Here is an 18,430-nt window from a genome sequence, read left to right on the forward strand (position 1 = left end):
GAGGCTTCTTCTCTGGAGGCTCCACCGCCTTCAGAAGTGACGTCGACTCCGGAGTCAGACGGTCCCTGAGGATCGACTGTAGTTGACTTCTTCGTGAGCAGTTGCAACTTCCCTTTTAACAGAGCGCTTAGGTCCGGAACCCCGTCCATTTCTCTGGCTTTGTCGAGAAGTCTCTGTTGTTTGCGAGTAAACAAAGGAAGGCGCGACTTACGGGGACCGAGAACGCAAGGAAGCCTCACCTCCTAATCAACTGCAAAAGCAGGGAATCAACATGAAAATCACAAAAGGAAACTCGAGTAGGCCCTAAAAACAATCAGCCGGCTTACCTTTAGCGATCCTAGCTTGCTGACGACGTATCCACTCCCGACTAAGATCCGGCCAACGAAGATGACTATGCACCGCGATCGTTTGAGCACTTTCGAAAAACTTCTCGGGGTAGGCGATCGTATTCGGATGACGAACTGCAAATACAAGGATAAGAAAAGTTAGAACTAACGACAAAAACGAAACTCCAGCAAACGAGTCTCTACCGAGTTGCCGGTTCCACATGACGCGGTAGTCGTCCCCTGGTGGCTCTTCGAAAGTATGTTCATCGGATTTCACAAAGAAATACGCGCGTTGCCAATCCTGCGTCTTATTTGGATGACCTGTCAAGACGTTGTAGTTCGAACGCATTTTCACCGAGAAGATCCCGTTTGGCTCCGCCTTCGTGAAAGTCAACTCCTCGAAGACCCTCACGCTCATCGAGATGTCCATCTCAGCTGCCATTACCATTAGCATGACGGCTATTCGCAGCGACCCGTTCAAAAGTTGAGAAATGGCAATGTCTCGGCGGAATGCGTAGGACGTCACTAACCGGGGAATCGGGAACCATAGCTTCGTATGATCCCCGAAATAGGACTCATACACGCATTTGTAACCAACCAGAGGCGACCAGGGACGCTGCTCGGCAGACGGGATGTTGTAGGTAACGCCAGCACCGCCATTCGCCCTTAACAGATTCCTCACGGTGTGATGAGAAGCAGAAGATCCAAACACGTTCCCCCACGACTGAGCCCGCGGGTCCCGTAGCAGTCCGGGTGGCAGCGGAGCAAGCTCTTCGAAGAACCCACCAGGATGGTAAACAGTTGGGCGACAGTCTATCTGGTCGAAACAAACTCTCTCGCGGACCTGTCTCAAAGGAGTCAGAGACCGATCAGACTCATCAGTGTCGCCACGTTCGGAGCCAGTCGCAGTATCGTCTTGATCTCTCCCTCTATCCTCACTTCCGCTCGCATCACAGCTCCCGACCTTAACACGATCGACACGATCGGTGTCTTCATCACGAATCATCCTATGAGTATCAGCGACCAAAGGACACTGAGATAGAGTCATATTTTCCGTGTCCCGAAGAGCATCGCGATGAATCAAATCGAAATCGTCCAGAGGACTGCAGGGCGCTGACACATCTCTGGTCGGACTCGGAAAATCTGCGATATCCTTCCCTTTCTCTTCTCGCGACAATCGACTTCTTGGAGGCATATTCCTTAATTCAGGGGATGACTACAGCCGCCAAACGATACCAACGAGTCTATACGAAGAAAAACCTATCTAGAGAGAGAAAGCAAAAGTAGAGAGAAGGGAGAGAAAACGGGATACCTGAATCTGCAGAGAAGAATGACGAAAGCAAAGGAAAGAGGTCTATTTATAGCAAAAACGAAGGCACGTTCTCCGAGCACAATCATTAGGTCTACACAGGCCTAAATGGGCCTCAAAAGGCCGCCTAAATGCCCAGAAACCTACTCGCGACGGTTCGGTTTCTCGCTCGAACCGATTTTCAATTAGGTTGTCAGGCCGGAATCAATTCCTGGTCTTGATTTAAACCGGTCCCCGGTTAACCAACAAAACCGATCCCGTCGCTTTATCCAAAGTGATGTATCGCCCGAGTAAACTTCATCTCATCGTAAAAGATTGAGAAGTGAAAGCACGCATCAACGACTCAACATTACTCGAAGCGACTAGAGACGCTCACAGGACGTCATGCGACTAAAAGCACATACCGACGACTAAACGGGGAGGGTTATCCTTTGTATTAGAGCCTGTTATCCGAATAAACCAGACCCACAAATTCACTTAGACCGCCATGTCGCTCACAAGTGAACTGGAGGGGACTTATTGTAGGGGATGGATTACATCCCTCCATAAGGCCCATCGAATAACAGACCCTAATCCAGCAAGTCAGATCGATTTGGTCGGCTCGGTGGCTAAACCTATCGGCTTGACCTTAGCGTACTTTTAGCCGGTCGAGTAAGTCGGCTAAAAGTGCCCGGCTTAGAGGGAGCCTCGTTTTGGCCTGTATACTCGGCCTCTCGCATTAAGGCCCAAAGGGGCACGAAATTAGGGCATCTGGGGAAGGAGTCCTATAAGTAGGGAAAAAGAAGCAACAAGAGTGGGACTTTTGGACCATTGAACACACTGAGCGACTAGATCTAGGGTTTTAGGTTATCTTTTTGATCTTGTTACTCTTCGATCTTGTTGCTCTTGAATTTTTTTGTCACTCTTGTAACCCTTCAAATCAGATCTAAATAAAACGTCTTTAGCCATTCCATTTCTGACTTCTTCCATTTTAGTCGACTGAATTCCGTTCAAACAGCGTTCTATGGTGGGATGCGTTACCAATTATATTGACATTTAATGATGGTGTTGACTCTTGGGTGGACCCAAATCATGATACAAACAAACATTAATGCTGCTTATATATATGTATATAGTCACACGCACACCCACACAAACAGACGGTGGGAAATAATAGAACGATATGCTCATCATTTGTGTATGTATTAGTATTATTATTAACCAATTTGTGTATGTATTATTATCGTGTATATTATTTTCATTTTATGTATCTTAAATCCTTTTTAGGAAGGGTTTCTTTACATAAACCTAAATACCTAATATAGATGTATTCACAAAACCCCTATTAATATGCATGTATATCACTTACTAGCCATTTGGCCCATTTCTAAAGAATATATAGCAGATTAAATTTTTATTTTTATTTTTTTGAAACTTAAAGCGGATTAAATTATTGAGACATGAAAGAGCCTCTCCTCTTTGAAACGCGATTCATAATATTAAACTGCAAAAACAATGTTTGATTTGTTTAGCAAAAAAAAGAAACAAAGTTTATACCAAAAAAAAAAGAAACAAAGTTTTATAAGATAATGGCAAGTTGCCCCAATTTGATAATCTAACAATATATTCTTTGTCGGGTTGATAATCTGAAAGGACATTTTAAAGATAAATTTTTTTCATGAAAATATAAAACAAATCATTCCTTTAAAATCTTGACAACCAATTAAAAGATTGATTAGTCAATAAAATGTATTGTATTCTTCAGGACATTAAGCTCAGCTAAGTAAACTCTACGCGCCTGTATAAAACTCCAATATTTATTCATGATCATACGCCGTCCAAAGTTCTTTCCGTCAGTTTCAGGTGACTGAGAGTGTGGCATAGGGTGTTTTCCGCTAGGGATGGGAAATTTTTTAAATGTTTTTTTTTTCAACCGAGGGTCCCAGGCCGAGGCCCAAACATTCCTCGAGACTCGCAGCAGCCACGTCATTTCCACCCCAGAAGTAGCAGGGTGGACCCAGGTGGCCCGGCGTAGCGGAATATTTGAGGGGGAGATTCGAACTCGCGGCTCTTAGGATCATTACGAGCCGCCTCACACCACTCGACCACCAACGTCGGGTTTGCGAAAAAAAATTTAAATGTTGTTTTTTTTTTTTTTAACTGAGGGTCCCAAGGCCGGGGCCCAGACATCTCTCGAGGCTCGCAACAGCCACGTCATTTCCAAGAGCAAGGTACAATAATAAACAATAAATGTTTTAATGATGTTTGTTTGTTCTAAGGTTTCTAAAACATTTTGATAAAACATTTTTTTTTTTTTTGAAAAAGGGCATAAAAATTTGGACCATTTTTCGATTTGTGCGTGTCATCCTTGCGCAGGGGCCATGCTAATCTTCTCTGTATCGTTCCAATTTTATCGGATGTCCCCGAAAGGACTTGATAAAACATTTTGAACAAACAAATCTCTTGATAAAAAAGAGTAATATTTTAATACAATTTAGTTATATGATAAAAATTAATCTTTTGTTTTATGAATTGAAATACTCTTTGCGAGACAAATGGCTCATAAAGTTTTTATGCATTTCCCAAAATATCATTTGAAAACCTTTTCACTTTTTCTAATCTTTCTTTATTATGTTTACATTTTATTACAAAATATTGTTGTAAGATACTTTCAATCAAAATGTTCTAACAAATCACCATTATAATAGGAGAGAAAGGCAAATTAAAAGAGACAGACATGACCTGTGTTCCCAATCTACAAAGACATCAAGAGATTTGTTGTCTTTTTATTCAGAAATTATTAAAACTGAAACATCAAAATTATTATTCATAGAAAACGACCAATCAACACTAGTACGTACCAACTCTTTTTGCATTATTCTGATGCCTAGCTTACTATGCAGACACAACAAAAAAAATCTACCATTTTTCCTATCCGCCGACCTTAAATTATGGGTACACAAGTAGAAAACAAAAGGATGTGACAAAAAATATATATTATACACCTCTGTCCCCGTATATGATTATTTGTTAATATCTTACTAAGACATTCAGTCACATACCATTAGAGAAAATAAGCATATTATTTTATTTCTTAGCAAATCAGAATGTGAAGTTAAAAAAGAAAGAAAAAGGAATTGCAACATATATCAATAGAAAATATAATAGTTCAGAAAATCAAAATAGTAATCTATATTATTATAAAAGAAGGTTTCATTCGTTACTAGGCTATCCACGTAGGCGAACAGGTCACTAATTCGAGTCTTGAGAAGCCGACACGTGTCACGGTCAATCAAAAGTCAATGTTTCATTAATTCTTGAATTTAATGGGTTTTATGTGTTTACTATGGTCCAAATACATATTCTCTAAAAAACGGTATACGAAACTTAGGGAAAGTGGCCGTCGAGCAACAATTTCCGTTCAGTCAACTGTCAATAGAAATCCAACGGTTTCACCGGTGACGAACGATTCCGATCAATGTCAGTCGGAAGCCGAATAGACTTCTTTATTCTGGAACTGTTACGGAAATTAACTTGGTTCATGCATCTTCATTAACATTCACATTAATACCTACTCTCTACTTCTCACACGATCTCACATTCAATGAATCTCCACATTCAATGAATCTCCTCATTCATTCCTTTGTGTTAATCCTCCATTATAAATATGAAGGTTTTCTTCCAAGAAAATCATCAGTTCATTTCTCTTAATAAACAACACAAAAAGGTGATGAAAAAAAATTTGTTAAGCTCATCGTTGTACTTAACGGATTGTGACAAAAAGTGATAAGAAACAGAAAAAATGAGATGAGAAACATAATAAACAGAGAAGAAGAGAAAAGAGGAAGACGATAGAAGAGGGGAGATAACTTTTATTAGTAAACTTTTTTTTTAAAGATCTATTTATCTTTAGCTCATAATAATTTACAACATCTTGGTGCTGATTTTTCATTATTGTGGTTCCCTAAAAGGTTGTTGGCCCTGATCTCAAGGATACAACAGTTAGTGCAGACACTTATGGTAATTATGTGTGAGTATGCATGGTTTTGATTTGTGAGTATATTTCGATTACATCTTTCCCATGCATGGCTTTGATTTGTGAGTATATTTCAATTACATCTTTCCCATACTGACTAGTGGATTGTGAATTCTATTTAACTTGGCTGCTTTTGTGTCTCCAAAATTGGATGAGTTTTGATATATACATAGAATGTATTTTTCTTATTATACTTCCAAGTTTGAGTCTGCATATATCACAATAAAATGAGGACGGTGGACGAATGAGCTGAGTGTGGAATACTAAACATGTTCTTACATGAAATTGAAGCGTTGTAGTTTTGTCCAAACACTAACTTATGCCTTATTTAGAACATTCACTTCCCATAACATATGTACTCTCTTCTCGACAAATGACACATGCTAACCTAATAAAAAAACAATCACAGCGTTGACACATTTGAAAGAAAATTCGTCCAACCGCACCTCCTATTTTGGATAAAAACAACTAGAACTAATACGATATGAAAAACAATAGTTTCAAATATAAAAATATATATATATATATATATATATATATATATATATATATATATACATATATGAAAATAATGTTTCATTGGACATCAACCTAAAATAATATTTTAGCACATAATTAATAATATAATATCAAAGACATAAATTTTAAAAATATTCATAAGAAAAAATATAATCTAAGATTTTAAAAAAAAAATTATTTTACTTATTATCAAAATTATCATAATTACTGTAAAATAAACAAAAAAAATATGTAAAACTATTATGTATTCATGAACATTTTAATATTAAGATGATCATGATCTTTAACAAGAATAACAAAATATACACAATAAAAGTTAATATCACCTTAAATTTTAAGTAAGCTAAACATTTTGAAATACTCTTTAACTGATATATTTATGTATTTTTGGTTACTAACACGCCCGTAGCATTGAGAGAGAGAGATTATGCTAATAGTAAAAATTAGTTTTTTGGTTAATTTTAAATTTAAGAAAATAGTATATCTCATATACATCTATTGCAAATGTAAAACTAAAACACAAACCACAAATCATATAAAAAATAATAATCTTAATTACAAGTAAATTATATCCCGCCCGTAGGATAGACCGACTCTAGTATATTATATAACTATGCAAAATAGACTGAAATAAGCTTTGATTGTTTCACTCCTTTGTTCTTCTAAACATATGGAACACATTTTTTTTATATAGCATATTTCTTTTGGGGTAGGCATGTAAGTTACTAAATGATATGTTTAACTGTGATCTACATTTATTTAACATGTTAAATATTGGTATATTCATCTTAAAATAGTAAACGAAAATATTTTTAAAATTATAAAACCGATAAAATCATGCGCTAAATTTCATCTGAACATTTTATGTTACGGTTTGTCAATTTGCTAATAGCAAACTCAAGTTACTCAACAAATGGTCAATTATTTAATTAAATTATTGTTTTCTACCATTTAAAAAAAAAATAGCATGAATTTTCTTATGTCAAAATCTTATGCGTATTCTTTTATTATATTGTGTACCATTATTATTTGGACAACGTATTTACTTCCACTACGTTGATTGGTCACAAATCTCAGAGGACTATTTATTATTGCATTATAGAGGGAAAGCAGAGGAGAATCTTCCAAAAACATTAAAATCTACGCCCAAATATTATAGAGAATTAAATTAAGACATAAAGCACAAATGCAAAAAGAAATAGAAGTGTTTTTTTAATAAGAAAAAAACAGACTTTATTAGAAAGAACAGTGAAGAAGTAGCGGAACAAAGAGAAATGGAGAAAAGAATCTTTTAAGCTTTCTCTGTCTCTCTCTCTCTCTTTCTCGCAGAGCTGCAGTCACACTCACTACCATTACTCTAAAAAAGTGAGCTTTTTTCTTTTCCTTTCTCTTCTGACTATCTTCTTTGCATCTAATGGGTTTCTCGTTTCCTTTTCATCTCAAGGATCTGATGAACTTTCACTAACTGAAACTTTCCTTTTTTATTTTTTTTCCTCGAGATTTGTGTTTTGATCTTGTTTGTCTCAGTGAAAGCTATAGCTTAGCACTGTAAGTTTTTTTTCTTATTACATTTCACGATTCCGACATACTTATATTTCATCTTGATTCTGTAAGATATTTTCCTTTTTTTGGCTTGTTGTTCAGGTATAAGGTTTTTGTTCATACAAGCTTTTTGTGAAATTTGTTATTTATTTTTTTGAGATTTAACCTCACTATTGTCTCTGTCTGCTCATTCTGCATCTTCTATGTCAGATGGATCTTTTTAAAATTCTGAGATTTGTTGATGCTGATCGTTTAGAGTTTCAGTTCCATATTTCTCGTGTTCCTGCTCCAGTGTTTAGCTAAAAATTAAATCTTTGATCTGAATGCTCTGTTCCTCAGATTTTGTTTCTCTTAATGTTTGATGTGTTCTTGTGTTAATCAGACGAATTAGTAATCAAATATTTTATTTTTGATGTGCTCTTGTGTTTGTAAGATGAATTAATGATCAAAGATTTAAGATTTGAGTTAATGATCAGTGATGTCTTGTTTTTTGTTGCAGACACTGAACCTTATTCACATGCTGTAGAGAGTTTACACAAACACAAACACACACACACAAGGAGACATGGTATCAAGATCCTATTCCAACCTCTTGGATCTCGCTTCAGGCAACTTCCACTCCTTCTCCCGGGAAAAGAAGAGGTTCCCAAGAGTAGCAACCGTCACAGGCGTCTTATCCGAGCTAGACGACGACGCCAACAGCAACAGCGTCTGCTCCGACGCTCCATCCTCCATCGCGCAAGACCGAATCATCATCGTTGGAAACCAGCTCCCCATCAAATCCCATCGCAACCCATCCGGTAAACTCACCTTCACCTGGGACAACGACTCCCTCCTCTTGCAGCTCAAAGACGGCATGCGCGAAGACATGGAAGTCGTCTACATCGGCTGCCTCAAAGACCAAGTAGACCCATCCGAGCAAGACGACGTCTCCCAAAGACTCCTCGAGAATTTCAAATGCGTCCCTGCTTACATCCCGCCTGAGATATTCACCAAGTACTACCACGGCTTCTGCAAGCAGCATCTATGGCCCTTGTTTCACTACATGCTTCCTCTAAACCCTGATCTCGGAGGCAGGTTCGACCGCTCCTTATGGCAAGCGTACCTCTCCGTTAACAAGATCTTCGCTGACAAAGTCATGGAAGTGATTAACCCTGACGATGACTTCGTTTGGGTTCATGACTACCACTTGATGGTTCTGCCTACTTTCTTGCGGAAGAGGTTTAACAGAGTGAAGCTAGGGTTCTTCCTCCACAGCCCCTTCCCTTCTTCAGAGATTTACCGAACTCTCCCTGTCAGAAACGAGCTCTTACGCGCCCTACTCAACGCTGATCTGATTGGCTTTCACACCTTTGACTACGCGAGGCACTTCCTCTCTTGCTGCAGCAGGATGCTAGGCTTGTCCTACCAGTCCAAAAGAGGAACCATAGGGCTTGAGTACTACGGCAGAACGGTCAGCATCAAGATCCTCCCCGTCGGGATCCACACCAGCCAGCTTCAGTCGATTCTAAACCTCCCCGAGACTCAGACCAAAGTCGCTGACCTTAGAGACCAGTTCTCGGACCAGAAGGTCCTCCTCGGCGTCGACGACATGGACATCTTCAAAGGAATCAGCCTCAAGCTCCTGGCTATGGAGCAGCTTCTCCAGCAGCATCCGGAGAAGCGAGGACGAGTTGTACTCGTCCAGATCGCCAACCCCGCGAGAGGCCGCGGGAAAGACGTCCAGGAGGTTCGGTCCGAAACCCTAGCCACCGTTAAACGGATCAACGACACGTTCGGAAGGCCAGGGTACCAGCCTGTGTTTCTCATCGATGAACCGCTTCAGTTCTACGAGAGGATCGCTTACTACGTGATCGCAGAGTGTTGTCTTGTCACCGCAGTGAGAGACGGTATGAATCTTATCCCTTATGAGTATATCATCTGCAGACAAGCTAACCCCAAGCTCAACGAGACGTTAGGACTCGACCCTTGCGCTGCGAAGAAGAGCATGCTTGTAGTCTCCGAGTTCATCGGTTGCTCTCCTTCTCTAAGCGGCGCCATTAGAGTGAACCCGTGGAACATCGACGCGGTCACCGAGGCTATGGACTACGCGTTGACAGTTTCGGAAGCGGAGAAGCAAATGCGTCACGAGAAGCATCACAAGTACGTGAGCACCCATGATGTTGCCTACTGGTCGCGCAGCTTTATACAGGATCTCGAGAGGGCGTGCGCGGAGCACGTGAGGAAGAGGTGCTGGGGGATAGGGTTCGGGTTAGGGTTTAGGGTTGTGGCGCTTGATCCGAGTTTTAAGAAGCTTTCTATTGAGCACATTGTCTCGGCTTATAAGAGGACCAAGAAGAGAGCTATTCTTGTGGATTACGATGGCACGATGGTGCAGCCTGGGTCCATTAGGACGACGCCTAGCATCCAAACGATCGAGACCTTGAACAAGCTGTCGAGTGACCCCAAGAATATCGTTTATCTCATCAGCGGGAAAGATCGAAAGACGCTAACCGAATGGTTTTCCTCTTGTGGTGATCTTGGTTTGGCCGCAGAGCATGGATACTTTATAAGGTACACTTTTGTTTCATTATAGTTGTAGTTTTAGATTTGTGCATACATATTAAGAAAACATTTAATTTTCTATATTTTCTATATAAAAACATTATTATCGATACACCTAACTATATTTCAACCCGTAGAAATATAAATTAGAGAATATTATTAATAAATTTTGCACTAAGATTATAAAATGACATTTATTTTGTTACGAAAATTTTATCCTACAACAACAATTAAATTGAAATGTAGAGAGTAACACTTGTTTCATGTCTTCTTGAATCTTCTTAGATACTCCTTTCGTTCCTTAATAATAGATTTTTTAGAAAAAAAATTAGATGTATTTTTAATGTGTTTTTTTAATATGTGTGAAAATACTAAAAAAATCTATCTTTGTGGAACGGAAGGAGCAGAGAGTTAATTTATTTTTGTGGAAAATGTGGGACAGGCCAAATGATGGAACAGAGTGGGAAACATCGAGTTTAGTGTCGGCTTTTGAGTGGAAACAAATAGCAGAGCCAGTGATGAGACTCTACACTGAGACGACAGATGGATCAACAATAGAGACTAAAGAGACTGCTCTCGTTTGGAACTACGAGTTTGCTGATCCTGACTTCGGATCTTGTCAAGCTAAAGAGCTTATGGAACACTTAGAAAGCGTGCTCACGAATGATCCAGTCTCTGTCAAAACCGGACAACAACTCGTTGAAGTTAAACCACAGGTCAGATATAAAAAGAGTTTAGTTAGCTTTATTGTCAAAATCTTACTCGCTCTCTATTTTGTTCCTTTAATTAAAACAGGGTGTGAACAAAGGTCTTGTGGCAGAGAGGCTTCTAACGACGATGCAGGAACAAGGGAAGCTGTTGGATTTCATTCTATGCGTGGGAGATGATCGGTCTGATGAGGATATGTTTGAGGTGATAATGGGTGCTAAAGATGGTCCTGCTTTATCTCCAGTGGCTGAGATCTTCGCTTGCACCGTTGGTCAAAAGCCAAGCAAAGCTAAGTACTACTTAGACGACACTGCAGAGATCATCAGAATGCTTGAAGGTCTAGCCACCTCTGATCAAACCTCTTCAACCGTGGATGTTCCAACAAAAGATATCTTCTAAGGATTTGTTAAACGTGAGCTTAATTAAGAGTTTGTTGTTATGACTTGTGTGTATGGTTTTCAAGTTTAGGAATGTATTTTCTTTACTGTGTTGGATTAACGCAAGTGACAAAACACATGATTAAGATTAAGGTAAGCAACTCTTCGTCATGTATTAGTAGAGACTCCTAGAGAGAGAACCAAACAATACCAACAGCTACTAGAGTGGATATGAGAAGCTCTACTATCCCAAACTCGTCCTGTTTCGAAAGCACACGGCACTTGGATGTCCTGCGCGGATGAGGAAACGGAAGGGTTGATTTCAAAGGAAGTGGAGCCAAAGTTTCCAAGAAAGGAGATATAACACAAGTGTCTAAGGAGAGACAACGGATCTCATCTGTCCTTGGATAGTATTTGAAAAGCCTCTTGTGATTGTCAGTAAAAACAAGGTTCCCTTGCTTAGAAACCGACACCGGTGTGAACCCTTTACTCCGAATCTCCCAGGGAACACCTTTTCCAGCTAAACTAATGGAGTAAGTCATGTTCCATCTACTACTACCCTTGCTCCAGATATCTAGTTTCCATTCAGGGTTTCTATAAGTAACGGCCATGGTTAGACGGTTTTCAAGGTTCGCTATCTGTGTTTCTTGCGTGACACGCGTCAACGGAACTGATACGTTACGGAATTTTTCTTTGTGAAGATCCAATGCTAGTATCTTGTAACCACTCCCAACGTGTTGTAGCCAGTAGATGGAACCATTCACACACACTGATTTTCTTGAAAGCTTGTGAGAAAGTGGACACAACAACTTGTAAGAAGGTGGACTCAGCATCCACCATTCACCAGTTTCAACGTCAAGAACACTACACTCCACTCCACAATGATCACTGTAACTCCATATCTCCATCTTCACTACTTTATATCTCCCTGTGACTTCGTCACTACCGAACCCCATCACGCGAGAGTAACCGGACGACCACGCTCCGAAACAGAACCGCCTGAGTTGTTTTGTCCAAGGGTTCAAAACGTTGATCCAGTCTTGTTCCGGGATGCAGACCAAACCGTCGCAAGTCATTATCGAGGGTCGTTTGGTGTCGCAGTGAAGATAGACTATCTCTTCGTCCCCTTTGAACCGCGACTCTGGGAGGAGCCTCGGCTGCGCGCCGCAGTCGCAGTTGTAAGCAGCTAGGATCTTACGGCTCTTTTGAAAACTCACGCGTCTCCCAACGAAATTCTTTGATTCGAGAATCGATCTCCATCGTTTCGAGAGAGTTTTGGATTTGAGGATGGGTTTCAATGGCAGTCGCAGGAATATTTCTTCTAGTAGATCGTCAACTATGTAGATCGAGCTAGGGTTGTTCATTCTTGGTCAGTTCTTTTATAAAATGTTAAATGCATATCTATGTACTATAGTCTTTATAATCAAATAAATGGAAGACCTTTTGTTATGAGATCTTGGGAGATTGATGTAACATATTTTACTATTTTTTACTAGGAAAGTTAACATTTGTGTATATTTGATTGGGGATTTTGTATTATAACAATTGTAGATAACGTGTATAACAAGTTATCATCATTTAATGGCACAACATGTGAATATGTGATCAAATACAAATTACTTAAGGTTTTGTTTGTTTTTTATTTTACAATGTTTCTTTATCAGTATATAGATGAATTTATTTTCTTTGATTGTATAATAGAACAATCGTATATTTATAAAAATATTACCCCGAAATGTGATTACAATGTGTTTCTTTTACACAACAAACAAACCAAGTAGAAGAAATACAATTCAAACAATCCTTTGCAAGAAAATGAATACAAACATTTTTTTTTGTCTCCCAAAGAATACAAGCATATAAATAAATAATTCTGTTACAAAGGAATTAAGAATATTTTCGAACGTTTCTGTGTATGAATCTTTAAAACTATGATGAGTATACGACTTGAACAAAATCCAGTTCTACCACGGGCCGGTCACGACGTGGGCGACGTTAAACTACATATTAAAATAGCAATACTCTGTTAACAGATATTTTTAACTTGAGAATGTATGTTACCATATATATAGATACTAGTTAAATATCATAATTAAAATAAAAATGGAGAAAAAAAACTTACTCTAAGAAACTTTTCCAGCAAGAGTCACTTGTTTCATCATCAAGAAACTTCTCCCAGTCCTCTTGGACATTTGAACCGGATGAGTGCTGAGTCGTACCGGGATAATTCAACCCGGATGTCTCAGGAGTAACCGATATCGAACCAGTAGATGGGACTTCACGTAATTGATCACCATAATAATCTGGCATCATACCGGCTCCGGTTTGATAATTCAGATTTTCCTGAGAAACCATAACCAAACCAGGAAGCTGGTTATCTCCAAAACAATCCCAAGCATCCTCAAAAGATGGCATGAAATCTTCATTTTCAATTTGGCTTGTGAAAACATGTGGATCAATAGCATTCAATTGTCCAGCAGCCTGCTCCGGTTTAGGATTCACTGGATTGGTTTTGATATTATTGGCTACCGGTTTAGTATCCAGTGAGTTGGTATTGAAGCTATTGGTGTTTGGCATGGCTTTGGGGGTTATGATTTGGAGCATTTTATGAATCAATTGGAGTTTGAGAAGATCTTCCACAGCAATGTTGTTGTTGAAGAGAGTATTGTTACCAAACTGGCCGTTGCCAATAGCCGCCGCAAGCATTTGAGAAACGTCGAGGATAGGGCTAAGATCGTTGGTTTTTGGCTCGTGGGTGATTGGATCAATCCCCATTTGCAACATTTTTTTCCTCATATGAGTGTTCCAATAGTTTTTTATTTCGTTATCGGTCCTTCCTGGAAGATGACTCGCAATCTTCGACCATCTATAAAAGAAAATTTTAATTCAAGCGTTACAACAACAATAATCAAAGATTAACATTTTGCATAGTTAGAGATCGTAAGCTGAAGTTCAGACTATATTACCAAAAATGTACAACTGTTGAAGATAATTAAATATACTCGTTGGGTGACAAGGGCCACAAGTTTTAGCACTTTAAACAAAATTTATTTGTTAAATAGTTACATGAAATTTCTAACTCTCCAACCCAAACCTATTTTTTTTGCTATAATTTCCACAAAAATAGAGTAACTCTATTATAGAATAAGTTTTGCTCTAATAGTTTACTCTATTATATAGTTGCTCTATTATAGAGGAGAAAATAGAGAGATTTTACTTTTTCACTTTATAGAGTAAAATATTGGAGCAAAATTTACCCTATAATAAAGTTACTCTATTTTTGTGGAAATTATAGAGAAAAAAATAGGTTTGGGTTTAAGATGGCCCGATAAAACAAAATCTTACTTGTTGCCAAGAAGGGCATGGAGTTTAACGACAGTACTCTCTTCTTCTTCGGTAAACTCGCCTCTCCGGATATCAGGCCGGAGATAATTCATCCACCGGAGCCGGCAGCTCTTTCCGCAGCGGTTTAGTCCAGCGATGTTAGGAAGTGACCGCCACTTCCCATAACCGTTTTTATCTATATAAGCCACGAGCTTGTAATCTTCTTCGGGCATCCACGGTCCTTTCTTCACGCCTTTGTCTTGATCGCAACACGGTGATCTTCCCATTTTGGTTTGGTATATCTTCTGATTGAGAACTCTAATTTCTTGAAGATTAATGAACTCTTATATTCTTTCTTTTTTTTTATCAAAAACTCTTATATTCTTTCTTTCGTAGCTCTATACGTTCTAGTGTGTGTGTCTATATATATACACACATCTGTGCAGATGAGCCATCGCATAACTAAAAGTTATATGCATTCATGAGAATTTTATGTAAATATTATTTAATAGTGTTTGACAAGTCTACAATATAAGAGTCATATGATAAATAAGTTAAATAATCAAAATAGTTATAACCAAATTAATCAAGATTAGGTAATGATAATGTGATGTGTAATGGCGTTCGCAGAGTAATTCGTGGGGAATAATGTTCAAATAAAGAATTATTTTCTTATCAAAGAAAGAATTTTTCTATAAAAGAATAAAACCATATATATTTGTTAATAGATTTCGTTATTGTGTGTTAGATACTTAGATGCATAAAATGTTTGCCCTAGCGATGCTAGAAAAGGAAATGCAGATGTTTCCTTATAAAAACTCTAGCTGAGTTTGTTACGTACTTTTTCTTGTAGATTCAATACTAAGTATAATATAATTTCCTAATCTAAAACCCAACTAATCTTATAGAAATCACTAAATCAGGTTAACACACCCATATAATTTCCAAAACATGTGATTATTTTGAATATTTACATATGTATGTTCTGCTATTAAGATTAAAACCTATATTGAAAGTTTTGCTTAAGCACAAAATAATAAATTAAAAAGTTATTTACTTTTCTTCTAAAGTATATATAAGTAATATTTAATTTGATTATGCCAAATGATGCTCTCATTGCAATCTTCATCAAACTTGGAATCTTGTATTTACCATTTTGCACTGATTGCTTCCACCGCATTCAAAGACGCCTCTACCTGCTTCAATGTTTCATTGTTGATGAAAGCCTCCATTTGAATTCAAACGAAGATTACTCTTCTTAATTAATTCACCTAACCGAACCATTCCGGATTTCTAAGCATGATTTGAGAACTATTGTTGACTGAAATTTAAACTGATTTCTCTAACCATTTATGTGAATTCAAACTCCAAAAAAAACATTCACACGAGATTGATTTTGACTTCAATCAAGATGTTTAATGGAGTAATCACATTTCTGACTTAGATTTAGATGACTTTTTTATACAAAATTTAGATGATTCTTTGATACAAAATTTGCAAAATAATTTACACTAGGTTAAGATTCGCGCCTTGCGCAGGATGAATATTATATATATATATATATATTACTTTTATGTATTATATGTTTTTTACATATTATGAAATAATAAATATATATTGAATAATTAAAAATTTACAAACTATTACGTATAATATAGTTAAATTGGTGCAAATACATAGATAAATTTTATTAATTCATACAAACACTTTTTCCATTTAATATGGTATAAAAGTAAGTTTAAATGACATTAACATAGATATATAATACATTTTTAATATTAACATCTGTTAAAAAATATTTTATACTCATATTATTTTTGATCATTTGTATTTCTTTATAACAAACATTTTAAATCACTGATAACAATAAAAAATTTGTGGGATGTTTAATAGTTTTAGTAATTTATAATTTTAAAAAAAAATTCAATACAAAGTTTAAAATCTAAATATTAAGTTGTCAATATTTTTTCAAAATGTTTATCAAAAAAATTCAAAGCAAATTTCGAAATTAAAATACTTATGTATTTTATATGGTATATAATTTTTTTTAAAAAATTATTAATATACATATATATAATATTTATTAAATGAGACTTCCTACTTATGTAACTTCGTAATCATTTGAATCTTGTTATAACAGAAATTTTAAACATGGATCACAAAAATTTAAATGTGAGTTTTTAACAACTTTAATCATTTATAGTCGTTTTTAAAAACTCAAAATATAATATATACGAAAAAATCTTAATTTTTATTATATAGTTAGTGTGGTTGTTTAATTTATTTTAGTAAGTTAAAATTTAAAAAAATGATAGAGAATAGACTAATTTGTATCAAATCTTTATTATTCAAAATCATTAATTGTCATATATACTTTAGCCACATTAGGTAATTTCGTGATTTTTATTTAAGGAAACAATGAAGAACATTCATGATTAATTTATGGTTAGTTTAATAAAAAGCTTATTATATATTTATATGGACCAACATATTTTTCTAAGGATTCTATGAATGATTGTGGTGATGACACGTGGCTACAAAAATATGTTGTAATGCTTCTCTTTTAATATATAAGGGATTACAAGAAAAATCGATAGCTCATAGCTTTATTTGATTAACTCACTTCTTTTAAAGATATTCTCTCGAGGTTAATTTCCACACTATTCGATAGCGTAAGGAACGCAAACTAGAAAGTGGATTATAAAGTTGGTATATTGCGCTGTATTAATATACTATTGGACATTTGAGAAAATCTTACATGTAATAGAATATTTGTTGTCTTCAAAGGAAATGAGATGGATCACGACAAATTTGAAGAAATATAAAACGAAGTTTCCTTCGGCTGGAGAAAATTTTATCGTAACTTTTAATATATATACGAGGTTTTGCTCTCACAGAAGATCTTGATTGTATACTTAATGATTATATTGACCGATAATAACTGTCACGGATTAAAAGGTCAATGTTCAGGCTTGATTCACATTTTCAAATTGAAATTAACCAAACATTTTTGTTTATCTCTTTGACTATATATACAATCGTATGAACTAAGGTTTCCCGATAAGTAGCAGCTTATCGTATATAAAATTCTTTAGCAAAAAAAAAAAAAAATTCATTTCCTCTACTTACGTGACACTATCAACACATTACAACGAGTATAAGGCTAAAAATACAATGTGTACTGTAAATGGGAAAATCTTGGAAAATAACTTGTTCAAATAATCTGAACGGCCAATTGTTAATCTATACGTAAAAATATAGTACTAACAAAACTCGAAAATAATTTAAGCAATTGCTTAAAATATATCCATTTGCAAAAAAAATTGAAGAACCGCCATATATTCAAGTGAAACATCCGTGAACGCGTCTCTTATAAACACGTTTCGTTTGGCTCAGGGTCGCTTGGGGGATGGGAAGGTGTATTTTTTTTTTTTTTTGAACAACGGGAAGGTGTATATGTTTGGTTATTTCCAGCAAAACAAACATTAATTGTCATATTATAAGTTGTCGTTACATAACGAAACCATATCTTCTTCTTTTTTTTACCGAACCATATCTTAATTTGACAACACTAAAATTATTTTCGGCCAATAAGTAGTTAAATGTTTAACGAACTTTTTTACGCAATTTAAAAAGACTTGCAAATGTGAATGCGTTTTATCTATACATACAACCGAACAACTATTACTATTTACTATATTGTTAGTTTTTAATAAATATTATTATTGTTGTAGACTGTCAAATGAACATTACCTGGTCGCAGTAG

General features: G+C 36.5%; 3 protein-coding genes across 4 annotated transcripts; 1 reads left to right on the forward strand and 2 right to left on the reverse strand.

Moving 5' to 3' along the window:
* The first annotated feature begins 7,377 nt into the window (after positions 1–7,377).
* On the forward strand, positions 7,378–11,504 carry LOC106306246 (alpha,alpha-trehalose-phosphate synthase [UDP-forming] 5). 2 transcript variants are annotated; one of them, XM_013742792.1, is made up of 4 exons: positions 7,378–7,534; positions 8,211–10,264; positions 10,698–10,971; positions 11,051–11,504. In XM_013742792.1, the coding sequence occupies exons 2-4, from the start codon at positions 8,277–8,279 to the stop codon at positions 11,360–11,362; spliced, it is 2,574 nt and encodes an 857-aa protein (XP_013598246.1). In that variant the 5' UTR covers positions 7,378–7,534; positions 8,211–8,276; the 3' UTR covers positions 11,363–11,504. The 2 variants fall into 2 exon arrangements, with proteins under 2 accessions (XP_013598246.1, XP_013598247.1); XM_013742793.1 differs by lacking the exon at positions 7,378–7,534 and adding an exon at positions 7,559–7,717.
* A 9-nt stretch (positions 11,505–11,513) lies between these two features.
* LOC106306247 (putative F-box protein At4g17780) lies at positions 11,514–12,706 on the reverse strand. The gene has a single exon (XM_013742794.1). It carries the CDS (start codon positions 12,702–12,704, stop codon positions 11,529–11,531), a length of 1,176 nt encoding a protein of 391 aa, XP_013598248.1. The 5' UTR covers positions 12,705–12,706; the 3' UTR covers positions 11,514–11,528.
* A 570-nt stretch (positions 12,707–13,276) lies between these two features.
* Positions 13,277–15,004, reverse strand: LOC106306248 (transcription factor MYB39-like). The gene is made up of 3 exons (XM_013742795.1): positions 14,686–15,004; positions 13,463–14,206; positions 13,277–13,340 (listed from the first exon to the last, which is right to left on the reverse strand). The coding sequence occupies exons 1-3, from the start codon at positions 14,949–14,951 to the stop codon at positions 13,319–13,321; spliced, it is 1,032 nt and encodes a 343-aa protein (XP_013598249.1). The 5' UTR covers positions 14,952–15,004; the 3' UTR covers positions 13,277–13,318.
* Positions 15,005–18,430: the final 3,426 nt, after the last annotated feature.

This window comes from Brassica oleracea, chromosome C7 (genome assembly GCF_000695525.1).
Source record: "Brassica oleracea var. oleracea cultivar TO1000 chromosome C7, BOL, whole genome shotgun sequence".
NCBI lineage: Eukaryota > Viridiplantae > Streptophyta > Magnoliopsida > Brassicales > Brassicaceae > Brassica > Brassica oleracea.

Excerpts from the sequence above, each read along its gene's own strand:
- LOC106306246 (XM_013742792.1), top strand. The coding sequence starts at position 8,277 with ATGGTATCAAGATCCTATTCCAACCTCTTGGATCTCGCTTCAGGCAAC. Across the intron at positions 10,265-10,697 it reads GAGCATGGATACTTTATAAG|GCCAAATGATGGAACAGAGT; the intron begins GTACACTTTTGT and ends AATGTGGGACAG. Across the intron at positions 10,972-11,050 it reads TCGTTGAAGTTAAACCACAG|GGTGTGAACAAAGGTCTTGT; the intron begins GTCAGATATAAA and ends TAATTAAAACAG.
- LOC106306247 (XM_013742794.1), bottom strand. The coding sequence starts at position 12,704 with ATGAACAACCCTAGCTCGATCTACATAGTTGACGATCTACTAGAAGAA.
- LOC106306248 (XM_013742795.1), bottom strand. The coding sequence starts at position 14,951 with ATGGGAAGATCACCGTGTTGCGATCAAGACAAAGGCGTGAAGAAAGGA. Across the intron at positions 14,207-14,685 it reads CATGCCCTTCTTGGCAACAA|ATGGTCGAAGATTGCGAGTC; the intron begins GTAAGATTTTGT and ends TTTCTTTTATAG. Across the intron at positions 13,341-13,462 it reads TGCTGGAAAAGTTTCTTAGA|TTTAACGTCGCCCACGTCGT; the intron begins GTAAGTTTTTTT and ends TTTAATATGTAG.